A 20,114-nucleotide genomic window follows, 5' to 3' on the forward strand; every position below is an offset into this window, starting at 1 on the left:
CTCGATAAGGTATCTATTGCCAGACCAGATAGAAAACTCAATGTCGTTTGTACAATTGTAAAAAGTTTCATAGGAATCATTATTTATAATAAACATTATCATAAACTGTGATATTGTTTGTATATTAAAATATATCTGTATAAAGGAAAACAAATGTGTGTATCACTATTATTGGTAAACATCATAAAATTGATATATATTAACATTTAATTAACTTCTAACCCAGTTTCAGGCTATTTCAAATTGTAATATGTAACGTAATAAACTGGAGTCTCTTCCGGAATAAATTATAATACGTAAAACATCATTCTGTAAACAAAATCCACTTTGTTGTTACCTAAAATGTTTCGTCCGTTAATAAAGGGTGTACTCTTGTCTTTCATCACCGTTCCATTTACTGCTTTTTTTGTGGAGTGCAGGAGGCTTTGGCTCATTTCGTCGTGAGTTTAATCTAACTCTACCACGTCTGTCTGGTGCGAGTAGCTGTGAATTCTGTTCCTCGGAGGTCACGACTGACATTTCGCAGGCTATTCCTACCCTCATCTTCCCTATCTGGTATTGCGGTTCACGATTTACTGCCCACACTTTTTCTTACAACATTTTTTGCTCTGCCGTTTTCTCCATATTCTACGTATATACATTATAAAATAAAGACGTACTTCTTGAAAACCTTCACAGACCTGATGTACAGTGTTCATTATTTGTATTTCACAAATACTTCATTAGAATCGATCTCTGTTGTTAAATATGGTCATCAGTCTAAACTAAAACGAAAAGAAATGACTACACACTAAATATGAAAGTTAAGAAGTATCGTTTTCAGAATAATATAACATTGGTTTAAAAGAAAATTATTAGTTGTTGAAGGGTTAAAACTGTCATTAAAAATGTCACTTTAATATTTTTCTAATGAACTTAGATCTGTTACTAAATTATAAATACTTATGAGGGAAAGTGAAGTAAAAAGTAATAATATGTCAGTAACACTATGTCTCCTACATCCTATTAAGGTAAGATCAAAAACTGTTGCATATATATTATCTGCTACATCCAATTAAGACAAGGTCAGAAGCTGATGCAATAGATGATGTAGTTCTCTTTATTGTGTTAAGTGTTAACATTTTACGTGCTGTTATATACTGATTTCTCTGAACTAATTTCCATAAGACAAGAGAAGTCTATCAAAAAAACCTCATGTGCTAAACAATTGACCAAATTCCATTTCAATTGGCATTTTGAGAATATAGACAGTTATAGCAGTGCTAGCTTTATTGTTTACAGAACGATACACAATGCGTTCAGTGGTTCAATCATAATTTTGAAAGCGATGGAATCCCCTTTTGTGATCCACTTTGGCATTCCACTCAGAAGACCAAAAACGGTAATGGCTTGAGCGTTCGGGTCGTTTTGCTACAATTCATTCCCCCTCTCCCAACATGTGATAGTTTACGATCAAAAAAGAAAGGATGTAGACAGCTATGACTGTTCTAACTTTATTGGTCACAGCGCGACACGCTAAAAGGAGTCTTTTTATGATCAAGAAAACGAAGATACGACAACTCTGGCAGTTCCAGCTTTGTTGTTTACGGGACGATACGCTAGATGGATTTGTTTTACGATCAAGCGAACAAAAACAGAGACAGCTATGGCAGTGGTCAATATTTTTACAGAGTATGTGTGGTAGTTTCATGGTCAAGAGAACGAGAATTTAGAGTACTACGGCGGTGCTGTATTTTATGTGTTGTTTACAGAACGACCTAGAAGTCTACTTATATAATTAGACTAATACAATTCCGTTGTTCACGTACATGCACCACCTAATATAACTTCTAATAAAGTTAATACAATGCCGCTTATCACGTACATGTAACACCTAATATATCTTGTAATAAGGTTAAAAGATGTTACTTGTCAGGTACTTGTTACATCAGCCTCCCAGTGGCACAGCGGCATGATTGCGGACTCATAACGCTAAACACAGGGTTTCGATACCCGTGGTGGGTAGAGCACAGATAACCCTTTGCGTAGTTTTGTGCTTAATTACAAACAATAACCTGTTACACCATTATCTGCTTATAATAACATCTGTATTTTCTACCACACAGCAGGTTTTAGAATCTGTTTCATGTTTATGATGAAAATATTTCCTATACCAGCTGGTTAGCGTTTCCTGTGGAACCTCATTTTTAATTGATAAACATGTCAAAGCAAAAACTATTAATGAACAGATGTATTTAACTATGTTTTCGTAGTAATTTAATTTGCATGATAAGATTTGAACGATGTAAAACCAATCTGTCTTTCCAACCTAAATTTTATACGTGTAATCATAACTTATATTGTCATTGAACTTGATGTATCAGATAATAATGATAACAAACTATCGTATGCAGAAACAATCATTTGTCAGTTTCATATTGCTGTTTGTTGGGGATGCCTAATCGTTATGCTGTAAATATCACTCAGGAAATGCTTCTAACGAAAGCATGCTAACGTTGTTTCTTTCATCTCTTTGCCCAAATAAGTAGGAGTCAATAAGCTTGCGATACATCGATCCGTTGCTTGGAAAACATAAATGAATTATTCGTTGAAACTTACCGATAGGCGACCTACACTGTCTGCTTTGAAAACAAGTGAGAACTAGAATGAACGACTATAGTATTCACATTCTCCGTTTGATTGGCACTGACCTCTAGTTAATCAAGGCAGATTAATTACTTCTTTCTTCCAAGAAAATAATCTACTGATCCCTGCAAGGCATATTAATTTTCCATTAAATTGTCTTTCACTAGAAATGTTTCCATGCACACACAGAAGACAAGCACAGAATTGCCATAGCCAACGTGGTTGGACACTCGTAATGGCACTCGACTCGTAATCCGAGGATCGCGGGTTCGAATCCCGGTCGTACCAAACATGCTCACCCTTTCAGCCGTGGAGGCATTATAATGTAACAATCAATCTCACTGTTCGCTGGCAAAAGAGTAGCCCAAGAGTTGACAGAGGGTAGTGATCACTAGCTGCCCTTCCTCTAGTCTCACACTGCTAAATTAGGAACGACTAGCGCAGATAGTCCTCGCGTAGCTTTGCGTGAGATTTAAAAACAAACAAACACACGTAATGATCTTGAAAAATTGGGTAAGTGATGAAAGTCGGGTAACATGAGAGTTTATGCGTTCAGTTTAAATACACTGAATAAATAACAACTGAATAAATTTATAAATAAATTGAAATCATTAAGCAGATCTGCACAGAATCTGGAAAATATATAAAATTAACGTTGGAACTATACAACGTACAGGGAAAGTAATAATAAACGAAAACTCGTTATTTCACTGCAGAAAACCAGTGCAAAATAAATTTTGAATATCTTTAAATCCTTGTGTCGTCTTTAATTGCAGTAGGTTTGTTTGATTTTAAATAAATTTATCCAAATAATTACAGAGAATCGTAACAATATAAACCTTAATCATTAACTATCTTTTATAAAACCAAACAACTAAGTTCTTTAGATGTTTTACCATGACTGCAATCCGTTCATTACTTTTTAGAATGATTTTTCGCAAACGTGACGCACACACAAATTGTATTATTTTTCTATGCTTCCAAATTAAAAATGTCATATCAGTAAATATCAGTATATCAGCATATCAGTAAACACTGATTAACACTAAGATTGGACTAAGGTTAATTATCCAAATAAGATAAGACAAAGTGACTCTAACGTACGCTTGCTGTATTTTTTATGCAGTATCTGTTAAAAGGATGGTAGTCTTAATATGTTTTACTTTAGCTTTCCCTGTTGTGGCAGATCAATTACTTTTTAACTCATGAGAAATATCAAAGGAACAAAAATAAACGTAAGTTTACACTGGTTCCCATGCACATAAGTTCCTTGAACCAAGAGCAGTTATTTAGAAAGGTGTGTAACCTTGAATCTTTTTAAAATATTTATACAGTTCTATTTATCCTAGGTGTAATATCGCCTGAGGGCTAACCAGTAGGACTATAAATATTTAGTCTGAAGTTTAATCAAAGGTCTTAAGGGTAAAGTCTACGTATAGCTCGTCTGCTGACGTATAATATGTCAAAAACATTTATCTGAAAGTCAATTTTAATTTAAATTTTGTACTTATAACACATTTCACAAACAGTTTCAAACTAAGAAAATTATTATTGGTAATGGTAAGGAAACAAATGCAATGCAGTTTTTTAGAGAAAACGAATTCTTAAGGAAACATGTTTTTTAAGACTGTATTTGTATTACTAAGTTTATGTAATTAAAAAATAATAATATGTTTCTGTTGATTTTTATTTTGAAGTTAACAGGCTAACAAAATGAACCTTACACATATATCTAAATAAAATACAAATTGATTGAAAGGCTTAAAAATGCATTGTGTTGGTTAGTTTCTACCAGGTCCGGCATGGCCAGGTGGATTAAGGCGTTCGACTCGTAATCTGAGGATCGCGGGTTCGAATCCCCGTCGCACCAAACATGTTAGCCCTTTCAGCCGTGGGGGCGTTATAATGTGACGATCAATCCCACTATTCGTTGGTAAAAGAGTAGTCCAAGAGCTGGCGGTGGGTGGTGATTAGTTGCTGCCTTCCTTCTTGTCTTCCACTGCTAAATTAGAGATGGTTAGCGCAGATAGCCCTCGTGTAACTTTGCGCGAAATTCAAAAACAAACAAACAAATTGTTAAATGTTCCTCTTATTCATAAAATATCTTTAATCTTTCAAATAAATTAGGCTATATACCAACTATTTGGAAGCTTGCTGATATTTTAAGGAAGGGAACCATCGAATAAACCAGAAAATTACAGACATATCAGCCTCATCAGCTGTATGGCAAACTACTAAAAGTATTAGTAAACTATTATTGGCATATATTGAACTGACCTCAGAATTACTTGAATTAGAATACGGATTCCGTAAGTCAAAACAAACCATGGGCCATCTAGTGAGATTCACAAGAACCGTCATCAATAGTTTTAATCAGAATGAATGTACTGCAGCCTTTTTTGACAGTGGCACAATGGATTACGCTTTCAAATGTTACATATGCAACTTCCTGGTGCTACTATTAGATGGCTTTCTAACTTTCTTCACAATGGGGAAGTAAGAGATAATGTGTCGATCACCTTCTTTGAATACTTAGTCTGGAGACAGGTAACCCGTAAGAAGAATTATTCATTAGGTACGTTCAGTGAAGGCCAGAAAAGGACAAATCGTGTGGGCGAAAAACTACGAACATTCGCATATTGCACGAATTAGAAAAAAAAAGAGAAGTTTTTGTAACTAACTGTGATAACATTTTCGAAGACACACTAAAAAGGGGTCCCATCTAGTACAGGGGAAATTCTACGGATTTACAACGCTAAAATCAGGGGCTCGATTTTCCTAGGTGGACTCAGCAGATAGTACGATATAGTTTTGCTATGAGAAAACAAACGCCAAGAATGGTTGGAGAAGTCCAATGAACACTTGACACCCCAGGTATGATGACCAAAATCATGCGCATTTCACACACGAACACACAAAGAAGCACACAAACACACGTGCAATTCATATGTAATAAAATACTGCTTTTTCTCAATAGTTGATTTTATCTTAAAAGTCACATAACAGGTGAAAAAGCACAAACAGACCATAATTGCAATTTAAAAAAGCAAGGCAAAATTAATTAGGTTTAAAATGTATGTAAATATAAAGGAACACTATAATATTCAGTAACCTTACCTGCACATCTAGTGTATGTTGTCTTAACGAATGAAGAAAAAGGTATAATAAGTTACGAACGAAGTGTTATTTTACAGATGAAAGAGTAATGAATCTGAAATAGTTTTATGTTTTGGATATTGCATTGCATGTTGTTGCTACAATGTCAAATACAGGACAAACATCAAAGGCTTAATATGACATCATCATACGATTAAAAAGAAAAAAATAAATTAAAATATCTCACAGGAAGCTACCCGGGGCTACCTACGTTAGCTGTTCCTAAATCAGCATTGATAGAGTAGAAAGAAGGTAAGTTGCTAACACCACACACCAACAACTCTTTGGAACCTATTCACTAACATATTTAACATTATGGTGCCCACATGACCGAATGGGTGAGTGTGTTCGGCGACCAGGATTCGAGTCCGCCATTCATAGATTGTGAGTCGAGCATCCTAATTACTAGGCAAAACCAGGCTCTGTATAAAAAAAAAAAAAAACAGATACCCGACGGCGGATGTCAAAGTTTATGAAATTTCACTGTACTGTGCGACCAGACCGTAATGTTCTACTGGTAAGCTCAGCGTATAATGTCTTCACACTGCTGCCTAGAATGTCTGGAAATACCACTAAGCATTCATTAATTTGTACAACTGGTGGATAAGCCAAATATTACCATTTTGACATTACTTATGTAAATACATTATCTGTTTACCTACCAGAAATTTCCATAGAAGGCCAAGCAGGTTAGATCCATTTATAAATGATCAGTTGGTTAGGGCGTTCTACTCGCAATTCGAAGCCCGCGGGTTCAAATCCCGTTTCATCAAACATACTTTCCCCTTTCACCGTGGGACGTTATAATATAATGATCAGTTCCACTATCCGTTGGTGAAAGAGTAGCCTAGGCGTGAGCAGGGGTGTGGATAATTAGCTCCTTCGCTCTAGTGTTTTGCTGCTAAATTAGGGACGGCTAGCAAAGATAGCACTCGTATAGTTTTGCGCGAAATTCAAAATAAACAAATAAATCATAAATTAGGACATTTTTTCAGTGTTCATTACGCTCCAATGTTTATTTGAGGGCTGGGTGTCGTGTAACTGTCTTTATTTGTGAATGAGTTACCTTTATTTTCTATTAATTAATACTTATTTCTAACTTATTCTGTATGAATCAATCACAGCAAAAGACTCTCTGATAAAATCGCAAGACCAAAGGAGAACCCTTTAATATTGAACCAGCATCTGTCAGTTTTAACTTTAATGTTTATCTTACAAAAATAAATTTACTATTGGCTCTAGTTTTCTAGACAGTCTTGAACGTGCACTTTCAAGACCCCATTTGTTTGTTTTTGCGCTATCGTCGTGGGAATTAGTCATATATTGACAGGGACACCGATATTCCTCGGCTGAAGAAAGTCATTTAAAATAAATAATAATTATACAGGCATAAAGGTCAATTATGTTACCGTTCGAAAAACTACTTCACTGTTGACTGTCAATTTCATAACTCTATGGTTTTAAATTTTATTTTAAAACCAAAAGTTTCTCTAGTGTGTAGGGTTAGTTGGAGAAGTTTTTTGTGTATATCTGGTATATTCTCAAAACATTCTTGAAATATGGATACATGATGCTTCGTGTTAAACAATTTGCCACTTCTTTTTGTTGGGTGCTATATTTGCACCCTTGCAAAAGCTCATATTATGTGCGTTATTTTCAATAGGGCCATTTTCAATGTTATTTTAAAGATGAAATAAATTTTCTACCACAAGTCATTTTTGAGAAATCGTATGTACCTACTTCGCCTTGGATTGACAATCTATAAACATTACATATTCGGTAACAAAAAAGACGAACAAAGAATATATTAAGTCAAAGTTACAGTCGTTATATGCAAAACTAAACGACGGGCCATCTGCACTCTGTCCACCGCCGCGAATAGAAGATAAATCACTGTAAAAGTAAGAAAATCTGAGATTAACCTTCTAATGAAACGACCTTTATATGACAGTTGTTTTTGCCTTATAATTATTTTAACCAGTCCTCTGTGTGTTATAGATTTTAGCACGTCGCTTTTGGATTTATCTGTATTTGAAATCCTGCAAATGATATAGCTAGGTAGTTTGGACTGTTAAAAATACCACAATAATAACTCTAAGTATGTTTAATACAGTACAAAAGGATTCATCTTTCTCATCATCTCTTGGGATAGAATGCAAAACCCTAGGATGGTGCTGTTGCTGAGATGTTACATAGTGTTGTTTAAAGGTCACTTGTAATTTCCTAAACGACTATTCCAGTTAATTATCACGACATTACTTTCACTGTTGACTTCAGTTTCATCTTGAGAGTGATTTTTTTGAAGACCAATAAAATCATTAATTATTTTTAAAGTTGCTTGGAATGTTTATCAGAAAACAACGAACACAAAGCTTTAAACAGAAAAATAAAAATTGTAATTATTTATATGATAAATGTGTAAAGTAAGAGGATTAGAATGTTACTTGAAACTCAGTATTTCAAAAAACACTTTAACTTAGATTTATCATAAGTACCTTAGTATTTATAGCAAGATCGGGCCAGATGTGCAATATGTGTAATATAGATTAAAATCTTAAACACACTGCCAAAAGCATATAAACAAAAGTTTATAAGAATTTTATACATACTGTTGAGTAGTAAAAAAAAACAACTGCAGAGTAACAAGTCACCAAAGTACTTGAGAAAGTCGGCAAAGTAAAAACAAAAGTTCCACAAAACCACAAATTTATCAATCTGACTGATTGACCAAGGTTGTTGAAAAGGCATAGCTCTTTCTCGCCTTCCCCTTAAGTAAATCTAAATGCACACGCCTGAATTACGTTACCTTGGCTAAAATAGTTTCTTTTAACTTTTATTTATAGCTTTCGTAACAATAATAATTTAGAAACACTGCCAACGAGCTAACAATATACTAGTAGTTATATTCTACTGTTACGAGCATGCTCTGCGAGCTGCCAAATAACAACCCACCTTCATATCACGTGCAGATGCACGATTACTTATGCGCACGCGCTACATGATCAGCCTTAAGCTGTATCAGCCAGATAAAAAACGTGGACTGTGTAGATTCTCTAGATCTACGTTCTACCTACGATTCAACGTTTGATAATTCTATACATCTCACTCGAGGTTTCCATGTTGGACAAAGCAATACTATCCTCTCAGTCTGTGCCTAAGACGTGAGTTCCCTACTTACGTTTGACATGATTTTACTCGAGCATTCTTGACTGAAACAAGAATAAGCTATATAATTTACTTTTGTATCGTTTTCAAACTAAGTTTTCAAACATTAACACCTATGTTTGTACTTGAGACAGTGCAATTTTCACAATATGCTTTTCAAGGAAACAAAACGAAAGCAAAGGAGAAAAATCTTATGTTGATAACCTTCAAAAGTTTTTTATTCCAGTAGAGGAAACATTAATACAAGAATATGCGAAACACGTCTTAACCATTAATATGTAATGGCTGTCACCCTGGCAAGAGGGAGGAAAAGCTATAGCAAAGATATCAACAAAAGCTAGAAAGTGTCGAGACATAGCTCTAAAAAAGCTACGAGAAGGATAGGCCTAGATCCCAGTCACTTTCGAGACTTAGCACCATAAAAAGCTATGAGACAGTGTAAAACATTTAACAAAGTAGGAAATGGAGCACTAAAAAGTAAGAAAACAAGGTCGGTATGGGTGGAATTCCATTACCACATTTGGTTGTTTTTGATGCAGCTCAGCCTCAAAGTGGGCGAGTCCATCATTTAATTAATTCCTACTTCGTTTTTACTTTGAACCAATTATAGATCTCAACTGTGTTTTATTAAAAGCTAATCCTTTCTAAATACCTAACAAATTTAAAAATTCAAAAAATCAGCAGTTTTGATACTATTTTTTTGGCCCATCCCTTACCATCAGATAGCTATAATGTCTCCTAAACGCAACTTATGACTATTGGAGCTTCTTGTTTTACTTCCGACATCAAACGCTCCCTTGTGATGTCATGTAATTTGATTACATTTATGTGTCTGTGCTTGGTTGCTGAAATAAAGATTGCAACAGAGAAATTTAGGTGTATACACCTTTCACTTTGTTTGAACAATCACTACGTTACAAAACCACACGAATTGGTGGAACGATGGCCACATTCGCTTCGAGGTTGCAGTGTTAAAATCCACCCAGTGTTACTCCGCCCATCCCGACTTTGTTTCCTTACTTATTACTGCTCCAATTTCTACTTCCTCTTTTTTATTTAAATGTTTTGCACTTATCCTTCTATAATGTTATTGTTGTCGTTTTGAATTAAGCACAAAACTACACAACAGGCTATCTGTACTCTGCCTACCACGAGTATCGAAACCCGGTTTTTAGCATTGTAAGTTCGCAGACATACCGCTGAGCCACTGGGGAGCTCCTTGTATACTGACTTGAATATATTCTTGAACGTTCAATTACATGTTAACTATCTCTAGTCTATCTGTACTCTGCCTACCACGAGTATCGAAACCCGGTTTTTAGCATTGTAAGTTCGCAGACATACCGCTGAGCCACTGGGGAGCTCCTTGTATACTGACTTGAATATATTCTTGAACGTTCAATTACATGTTAACTATCTCTAGTCTAACATAACATACCTTACTAAAAGCGCATAGTCTGATATAACATACTTTATTAAAAATGTGTAAATTATCTCCAGTTCAACAAAATTTACCTTGCTAACAACGTGTAAACTAGCTCAAACCAGACATGGAAACTCGTAAAACTAGCTCTAGTTTGACATATTATATCTTGCTAAAATGTATAAACTAGCTTTATTCTAACGTAATATACTTTGTTAAATTATGTACACTGAATCTAGTTTGACATAATATAAGTTTGTGACGATATTCAAAATGTCTTTAATCTGATGAACGGCTTTCTTAAAATATATATCTGGGCTTTATTCTGTGTAATAGAATTTTCTGAGAATATATGAACTGGCTCTTTCTGAGAACATATAAATTGTCTCTAATTTGGCGTAACACTATTTATCTTGATATCCTTGCTTAAGAACATGAAGAGTATACGGTAATATTTCGACTAGACAATATACGGCATATCCATAGCCTGAGATAATGTTAAGTTTACAAAGTTATTAATTCAGATTTTATTTTCTCGCTTATTTCATTTTAAACTCAATATTTTAAAATAACTTTAAATTAGGATTAACTTTGAGTTTACGATGTGAAAAAGAAAAACACAGCAGGAGCATATTACGTCTCTTCTTTAACTGGAATTCAACATAAATAATATATACATATATATATATATATATAGAAGGAGACAGTTGTAGAGAAGAAAAAATTGCCACAGCAACAACTACTTATGTTTAGGTAAGTGACTACATTTTTTTTCGGTTGCGACGCATCTACACACGACAAGAAAATGACAAATGACTCAGCATACGTATTCCGTTTTTTTAACACTGTGTACTCAGGGTGTGCCTCTCAGACAGGCTGAATCTCTGCAGTATTTCTATATTCATGACTTTAAATACATAACTTTTAAAGGAAAAAGGCCAGACGTGGCCAACTTTTAGTGTGCTGTAGTTACCGTACCATCACGCTCTGAACTCAAGGGCCTCGGGTGCGTTATAAGAATGACAGTCAAATTAAACTCGTAGATCATAGTAACTCAAGACTTGACGGTGGGTGCTATTGACTTCGGTCTTTAGTTTGTCAGTTAAAAGCTAGAGACTGCTAGTTTATAGAGTTTTTAGGTAGCTTCGCACGGCTATTCAAAACAAATAGCAGCAGATTAAACACTTTATCGATTTAATTTACAAAACTAAATAAACGTTTTGAGTTAACATAAGAACAGTAACACCAAAACGGAGATTTTATCTATAAGAAGAGCATTTCACACTTTTTTTCTACAAGTTACGTCAAATATTCAATATTTGCAAAGGGAGTAAACCATAGTACTCGCATATGTAGATATTTGCATGCAATAGAGTACTATAGTAAATGAGAAGTTGCGATAACCAGTGATAAAATGTACTCATTGAAGCAAAAGAGAAAACACTGTAATTTAATGTAAATTATTTACAACGTTGCTATACATATTAATTAAAGAAATTGCGGTTTTTACAGAACAGAGATATGTTTAATGTTATCCGTTCAATTCAAATAGCTGTACTGTATGTTCATTATTCGTTTACATGTTTATCTCGATATCGTCTTCTCATGTTTAGTTGGCACCAAAAAACAAAAATGTAAGACTACGTGTTTTGAATGGACTTTACTTTGTCATGCCTGTAAAATTTAACATTGTACCTGATAGAGGAAATCCTGGTGTGTTTATTCATGTTTAAGTTATGACATGCTTTGAATGCCAGATAGCAACGATGTACCTTTCTGTTATTCAAGGGCTCTGGTGGAAACTTGAACACAACCCGAACATCAGGAGCATACTTGTAGACAATCAAATAGCTGATATATAAAATAACACTGTTGTATCTTTGTCAGTCCTTCAAAAGAGAAGCTAAGAGAATTAAAAGAACAGAATAATGTATGTATACGTGTCACTTTCGATTTCCAACAATTCCAACTATAAATAAATGCAATAAACAAAATAAAATGTATCTTCCATTAGGAAATGTGTTATTATCTGTAGTTTATTTCACTGCAGTATTATGCAACCGTAAGTAACATGTACCATACATCCGTATCTTAACGGTCGAAATATCTGAGTGACACATCGACAGGTGAATGGCTTTCGCCTTTATCCAGTAGACATCTATTTTTTCTATTTTGTTTGTTTGTAGTTAAGCACAAACAACAAAACAACAAAAGGAATTGTAATAAAACAAAACTCTAGAGTAGATAATGCACGTTCTCAGTTTCCATCACTATCTTTCCATATGAATGAGATTTCAACTAATACTGTCAACAGCATATGTACTTACATAAAATCAATAATAATATTTAATTTTAATGTTCATATCAGATTCAGAATAATTTTGTTAAATATAAGTGTTGCCACTAAATAAAACTAGGCACAGAAACCTCACTATCTGCTCTCTGTCTACTACGGGTATCGAAACACGGTTTATAACGATGTAAGTCTGCAGACATGCCGCTGTGCCACTGGGGGAGCAGTAAATGTCTAATATTCACTCCTGTCAAACTGAATGAACCTGATTTTCCTGACTTTTGTTCACTAGTCACTTGAAATGGTTTTACAGAATTATTGAATATTCTCATTGTAATGATTAGTAATTCAGTTTTCGGTTCTAGCAGTCATAAAATGAAACTTTTAATTTAATTATGCGATAAATATTTGTGAGTGTGCTTCCAAAATTTTAGCAGAATAGCCTGCACTGTTCGAAACAACCTTAGTAATTATTAAGTAACTTACAAATTACGTATAAATATTTTACCCTGGGATACATTATGAACTATCCGCGCTCTGTCTTTCGTTGGGATCAAATCCCAATTTGTACCATTATGTGTCTTGAATCTAGCGTTAAGCTGTCGATGCATGATTATAAATTGTTATATATGTGTATGTTTTCCTCGTTACATGAAAACAAACTCGAATGGAATTTTCATCACGTATTTAAAAATTACAGATATGGAAAATATAGCAAGCGTAAAATTTTGCAACAAGATATATATGTCAGATCTTCAACACATACAAATGGTTAAAATTACTGTATTTTTCAATATTTCTAAGAAATTTCAGAATCTGTGACGCTGTAACAGCATTTCTTACCTAAGTCGTTGTTGTTTTGAATTAAGCACAAAGCTACTCAATGGGCTATCTGTGCTCTGCCTACCAGGAGTATCGAAACCTGATTTTTAGCGTTGTAAGTCCGCAGACATACCGCTGAGCCACTAGGGGGCCTTACGTAAGTCAAATAGTTAACGACGAATAAATCTATATTCATCTCACAAGTTTTTATACTGTTATTGGTTAATATGTTACACTTATAATTATATCTAATATGTTAGTATACGTATTAATAAAAATTCATTGTTAATGTGAAGAAACCTATAGTGTCCCATTGAGGATCTATTATGACATAATGGACATAAACGTGTTACAAATGATATGACAAAGTAATGCAGAAATGCAAAAACTAGTTAGGATTTTCATCAAAGACGGAATTAATGTCATTCGTCCAAACCAACATTAAATTGTATTTACCATAAACATTCCCTGCTACTAAAACCCTGTGTAAAGTTTATAAATATATTCAAATGAAAGCTGTTTATTAACCATCCTTAAAATTTAAAGACGTTTTACCATCACTCAAAAGTCTTATTAACTGTTGCTGTTAATTCGTTATTTACAAGATACGGTGTTCAGGTGCTAAAATGTGTGTTGGCCAGTCTACTTGAAATGTAAAAGTAAGATATCGTAAAACATCAGTGAGTGAGAGTTACTTAAATACACATCTTGAAATCTCATGGTACAGAACTGAAACAAACAAACACACTTAATTTCCTTAAATCATTAAAAATATGAAACTTTTTAAACCATATTTTAAATGATACTTTAATCCTGGAAGTATCATTACAAAATTTTGGAATTCTGTGTTCAGTTATGATTAGTTGGTTAGTTAGTTATCACCATTAGATTCCATCTAGGAACATAGGGCCGCAATCGCTTGCGGATTCTTCGACAAGTATTTAAGTGAGTAGGTTGTTAGCCCACTGCACCGAGCCGTCCCTAATTTAGCAGTGTAAAACTAGAGGGAAGGCAGCTAGTCATCACCACCCACCGCCAACTCTTGAGCTACTCTTTTTACCAACGAATAGTTGGATTGACCGTCACATTATAACGCCCCCACGGCTGGGAGGGCGAGCATGTTTGGCGCGACGCGGGCGCGAACCCGCGACCCTCGGATTACGAGTCGCACGCCTTATGCGATTGGCCATGCCAGGCCTCCAGTTATGATTAGTGTCCCTTAATTTCATTTTTATTAAGGGCCTACACAATTGTGGTATTTTAAATCAAGACTTAGGTCATGCAGCATCCATTACTGTTATATATATTTTGTCTCATTCTTAAAATATCTCAAGAAATAGTGGGTGGTTGAAGAGTTTCCTTATAAGAACCATGAACAAAACTGTTAACTATGTTTCGTTTTTAAACATGAATATATTAATTATTATATACAGGTTTTAGAAACGTATGTTTAACTATACGCATACATATGCATATATATATATATATATGTATGAGAAATGAACGACTTTCACTTTATTTTTAAATTTGGAAAATTTTTACCGAAGTGGCCAGCTGGCGTTTTTAAAGTTATTACTTGAATACCTAGCGGTCATTTAACACCCCTGTTCGATTTAAATACTCGTCAACTATTTAGTTACTAAACAGCGTTTAAAGAATTACACTATGCAACAAAAATTTTACTTTTTCTTATTCCTGAGCAGAAAACGTTATTTTCTAATTGCTTATGCCTAAAGTAAATGGAAAAGACCTATTGTAGAGGACGACCTTTCCGCAGAATACTTTTGAAAGGCCATCCTCTACACTTGTGTCTCCACAACAGGCAGTTGCCGTCCATTCTACAAAGTTTCATCATGAATACTCTGCCTAAACAATCTATCAAAGAACTTTCAAAAAAATTCTAGAATGTTGTAGAACTTACGAGAATTTTCAAGAACCTTTTAGAATTTTCTAGAACTTTCCATAGTAATATATATACCACTTCAGTTTAGCTCTAGCTGCCTAAGTGAACACATAGACCTATCTGATTTTATCAGAGATGACATCAAGAAGCTGCAAGCATTCCCCAGATGCATTCTGCTATGTATGTGGCCAATTCATCAAGTCAAGAGCGAAAAAGTACTCTGTGACAGCATCTGCTAAAATGTGTAAAGCCTACAAGACATATTTCGGCATGTCTGCCGGGGATCAAGACAAATCCTGGGTATCTCATTTTACTTGCGAACACTGCAAAAGAAAATTCTAGAAGGTAAGACGGACAATTTTTGCTTGCTTGAATAGTAAAATTTTATATTATACAAATTTTAGACCTTTTAAAATTTAAATATCTTTTTTTTTAATTTCCAATAGTTTAGAAAAAATATCATATATAAAATATTTTGCATGAAACTCTTACACATTAGTTGTGGATGAAATAAATTTATTCTTCATAATAACAATTTTATTTTGCTCTTTTGCAAGATGGTACAGAGGGGAAAAAGAGAGTTTGCTATTCCAAGAATTTGGCGTGAACCCGTTGACCATTCAAGAAATTGCTATTTCTGCATGGTGGACCCTTCTAAACGTCGGACTGGCAAGAATGCATCTGCTATCATGCATCCGGACCTTCCATCATCATTTGAACCCCGCTACCAAGGAGCGTATAACGAAAACATGATATAAGACTATATTTGGGGGCTGATACGTGAAAGTGATTTACATCACAGTCGCAAATCTCGAAAAACTACTCACTTCTAAACATTTTTGTCCATTTTTGTATAACTTTAGTATAAATAAGTGTAAATCTTGATTCATATGTTGTTTTATTCAGACCTTATGTAAATGAAAATGTGGAAATTTGCCCGTTTTTACATAGAAAATAAGTTAATTTCGAAATTTTATTATCCGGGTCACAAAAGCAAAGTTTTAAGGGAATAATCGACATTATCTATACTTTTACAACATAAGCAATTAAAAAATAACACATTCTGTCCAGAAACAAAATTTGTGTTACATAGTGTTATTAATGTCACTGAAAAATATCGTCTTCTACTTGTGTGACCAAAATAGTTTGACAAAGAAGTAAAGTCAGTTGTAAATAGCCATGACCAGAATGATGAGGAAGGTCATACATTTCTCTTGTTTGTTTTCTCATTTCTAAAAAAAACGTTAGTTTGAACTATCTTGGTGGACACAGCAGACAGCCTGATGTGGCTTTGCTGAAAGAAAAACACAGTTGAACTATCTTCTCCGGAGCAGTGGTTCGTCAATGAACTCCTGTTTGGTTTGACGGACTCTTAGCTTACATTTGAAGAAAACTTTTCAATTTAATAAAGCCATGTGTGAATATATATAAGTTTGGGTATATGTATATTAATTTATCGTTACAATGAGGTAATTGTTAATAATTGTTGAGGTATTGTTAATAATGTAAACTGAAGGAAGTGTTGTATCAATTAGTCTAGAGACACTAATTTTTCATATTGTTCTACAGTTTGCTTACTGGATTTTTAATACATATTTTAACCCTAGGAGGGCTTGAGAGAACACATGACTCAACTTTTAAAAGATCCTTCGCTTCGTGATTGTCCAGCTCCAATTCTTCCAGTTTCGAGAGTCCATTGTTCCCAGACTTTATGCAACAGCGATGAAGACTGTCCAGATCCAGATTTCAAGTGTTGTTTCAATGGTTGTGTATTCAGCTGTCAACATAAGATACCACCACCACCTGGTAATATGTTCGTTATCAGTACGTCAGTACCTTTACATAAAATACCACCTCCACTTGATAATGTGTTCGTTATTAGTCTGTCCATACCTTCTCATAAGACACCATCACCACCTGGTAATATGTTTGTTATCAGTCCGTCCATACCTTTACATAATATACCACCACTACTGGTAATATGTTTGTTATCAGTCCGTCCATACCTTTACATAATATACCACCACTACTGGTAATATGTTCGTTATCAGTCAGTCCGTACCTTTACATAAGATACCATTTCCACCCGGTACGTTTTTATCAGTTCGTCCGTACCTCCTGTCGCCTAACTCTGTACCTACACGTCAACCTGATTATCGACACCTATTATTATGAATGTAAGAACTAAATGTGTTAAGTAATTCATGGGTCCTGTCACATACACGAAAGAATAATGTTTTAGTAGTTTCGATTATTCTTGACAGACGTTGTAATTGGTTTACATGTTTAGTTAGTAAAGGTACGTGTTTTATAAGATCATCTATTTCTTCTCTCACCAGAGACTAAATACTTTAATTCTTAATAAATTACTTTTTATTTTTTTAAATATTATTAACTTACGTGTTTATTTATGCCAGAGCTACATTTACACACTGAAGAATCAGTACCACAGATAGGTCGATCTAAAATTGTCTTTAGTTCGTGAAGAGGGCCCTAAGTTCGAAACCATTCTAGGCTTGTGAGCTACTTATTTCGACAATATTACATATGTTCGGCTGTTAAAACGACGTCTTATGTGACACAAGGTTAGACAATAGCGTTATCCTTATATTTGAACTGCTAACTAGAGTGAGAGCAATTAGTTGCTAACAATCGCCGCCTAACTGGGTATCCTAAACCAAGTATTGGAATTGATTGTTAATAAACGCATAGAGATAAAAGTCCGGGATTCTAACCCTTCAAGCGTCGGATCCACAGTCCATCACACTAAACTTTAGGCCGAGCTGGACTATAGAAGTCGACAACGAAGTATGAAGAAAACCGTTTTTAATAAATACGACTGGTATATCGCAGTCTCTGCTGTGTCTCAGCGATATGTTTGAGAACTTACAATGCTAGAAATCGGGTTTCAATACTTGTGGTGAGTGAAGCACAGACAATCCATTGTGTATCTCTATGTTTAACTTTAAACACACAAACCACTATCACAGAGTGTTTTCGGATTACTAGTTAGGAAGCAATATAAAACGCTTCCACAGTATCACTAAAGTCAACTCAGATATATAAAATTTACAATTATAGTTGGTTCAGTAAAAGATTTCCAGACTTATCATTTTTTGTGGTATAATTTAAGTAATAAGTTCGTATGTTACTTAGATATGTTCATTGTAGTGATTTTTTAAAGAAATCTAAATCTTTTGTAAATTAAAAAAAATTAATGTTTTCCTTTTTATTGGGTTCAAATTCTCAGAGGAAAATTTTGATTGAAAGGTACTTGAACTTATGGTCACTCATTCAACTTTTGACGAGAATCTAGTAGAAAAATAAAATGACATGAACCTATGTTGTCGAAATGTAACATTCCAGTAAATGGCGCAAACCTAGAGTTTTTATTGTTGTTTTACCAGACAATATTCGTAAATTCTACTACTTACAGTAATGTACTATTGTATTTGAGCAATAATTTGAAAACATTCCTTTTGAAGTTATCATAATAAATTCTATTTTTAATAAGATGTTTTGGAAAGTCATTAAAAACTCAACAAAAACATTAAAATGCTGTGTAGTTTTTGTCAATAGTTATAAACCATTTCACCTTCAGCACCCCTGATAGTGTTAAGGGAGTGAATTTTATCAAATGAAGGTATTTACTTGTCTGCTTCTCTAGTTCTTTATTGAAGTACAGTAAACTGAACAGGGCGGGGCGTGGCCTAGGTAACGCAGATAGCCCATGTGTAGCTTTGCTCTAGGAATTAGAGTGAGGGCGACATGTTTGAGGCTTAAAGGCTAGTGTACGTGACATGCTGCTGAACAGTTCTGCACTTTTGATTGTCGACGCGTTAGTAAATTCATAGTTAATTTCGTTTTTCATTTAACATTAGTCGTGAAGGCGGCGCGGATATAATTTCTTATTGCTTTCCCTATTCAGCGAGTCGGAGTTAGGAACAATTATGTTGAATCTTGTGATCGTAAACTTTGATGTTTAGTCCTCGTGGTAATCAAGATGGCATTCGGTTTTCAAAGCCCTCCAGGAGCACAGCGGTATGTCTGCAAACTTACAACGCTAGAAACCAGGTTTCGATACCTGTAGTGGACAGCGCACGGATGGCTTATTGTGTAGCTTTGTGCTTAATTCGAAACAACAACGGTTTTAAAATGCAAATTTGAAGAAAAGGAATGTACCTTAATTAATGCTGTTTGGCAAAATGTTACGTGTTGGAAATCACTGGAAGCTAGACAAAAATATTAAAACGCTAAGTAGTTTTTATCAACAATTATATATTAATTCACCTTCAGTACCTCAGTTTATTGTAAAACATTTAGCCTGTAGTGAAGTTACCTGTCACAAAATATAAAACGTTTCACAATTAATTTAGTGCAAAAAATCAGATAAATAATTGTATTGTACTTGCACTTTTCTTGCAGTGATTGATTGGCAAGAAGAACCAAAAGGGATTTCGTCTATTCCCATTTATCCCGGTAGGTGTCTCTGGAAGTTAGTATGCATGCAAGAAAGTGAATGAAGTGAGTGAAAAGATAAAGCAGGATAGTTTCTAAAATTGTTGAAGCTGGATACCATATTTCTTATTTTTGATTTGCATTCTTCATTTATTATTATATAAGTAGTTAAAATGTAAAAATTGAAAAATTGTTAGGTTAGTAGGACTTAATTCAAAAGGCATTAATTAAAACAATAAAAGTATAAATAGGTGTTAACTTCTAAGTTA

General features: G+C 34.3%; 1 protein-coding gene across 4 annotated transcripts in view; it reads left to right on the top strand.

Moving 5' to 3' along the window:
- Positions 1–20,114, top strand: part of LOC143252709 (WAP four-disulfide core domain protein 1-like) — a 45,754-nt gene that overhangs the window by 17,384 nt on the left and 8,256 nt on the right. For 3 of the 4 annotated variants that reach the window (XR_013029115.1, XM_076505283.1, XM_076505274.1), the window contains exons 2-3: positions 16,995–17,193; positions 19,813–19,866. Coding sequence is in view for 3 of the 4 variants with exons in the window: in XM_076505283.1 (XP_076361398.1) it covers positions 16,995–17,193; positions 19,813–19,866 (253 nt within the window). In the remaining variant the exon portion in view is untranslated. Of the gene's footprint in view, positions 1–8,794; positions 8,943–16,994; positions 17,194–19,812; positions 19,867–20,114 lie in introns of those variants that run through there. The other variant, XM_076505295.1, reaches the window with a different exon arrangement.

Source organism: Tachypleus tridentatus, chromosome 1 (assembly GCF_004210375.1).
Source record: "Tachypleus tridentatus isolate NWPU-2018 chromosome 1, ASM421037v1, whole genome shotgun sequence".
In the NCBI taxonomy this organism is placed as follows: Eukaryota; Metazoa; Arthropoda; class Merostomata; order Xiphosura; family Limulidae; genus Tachypleus; species Tachypleus tridentatus.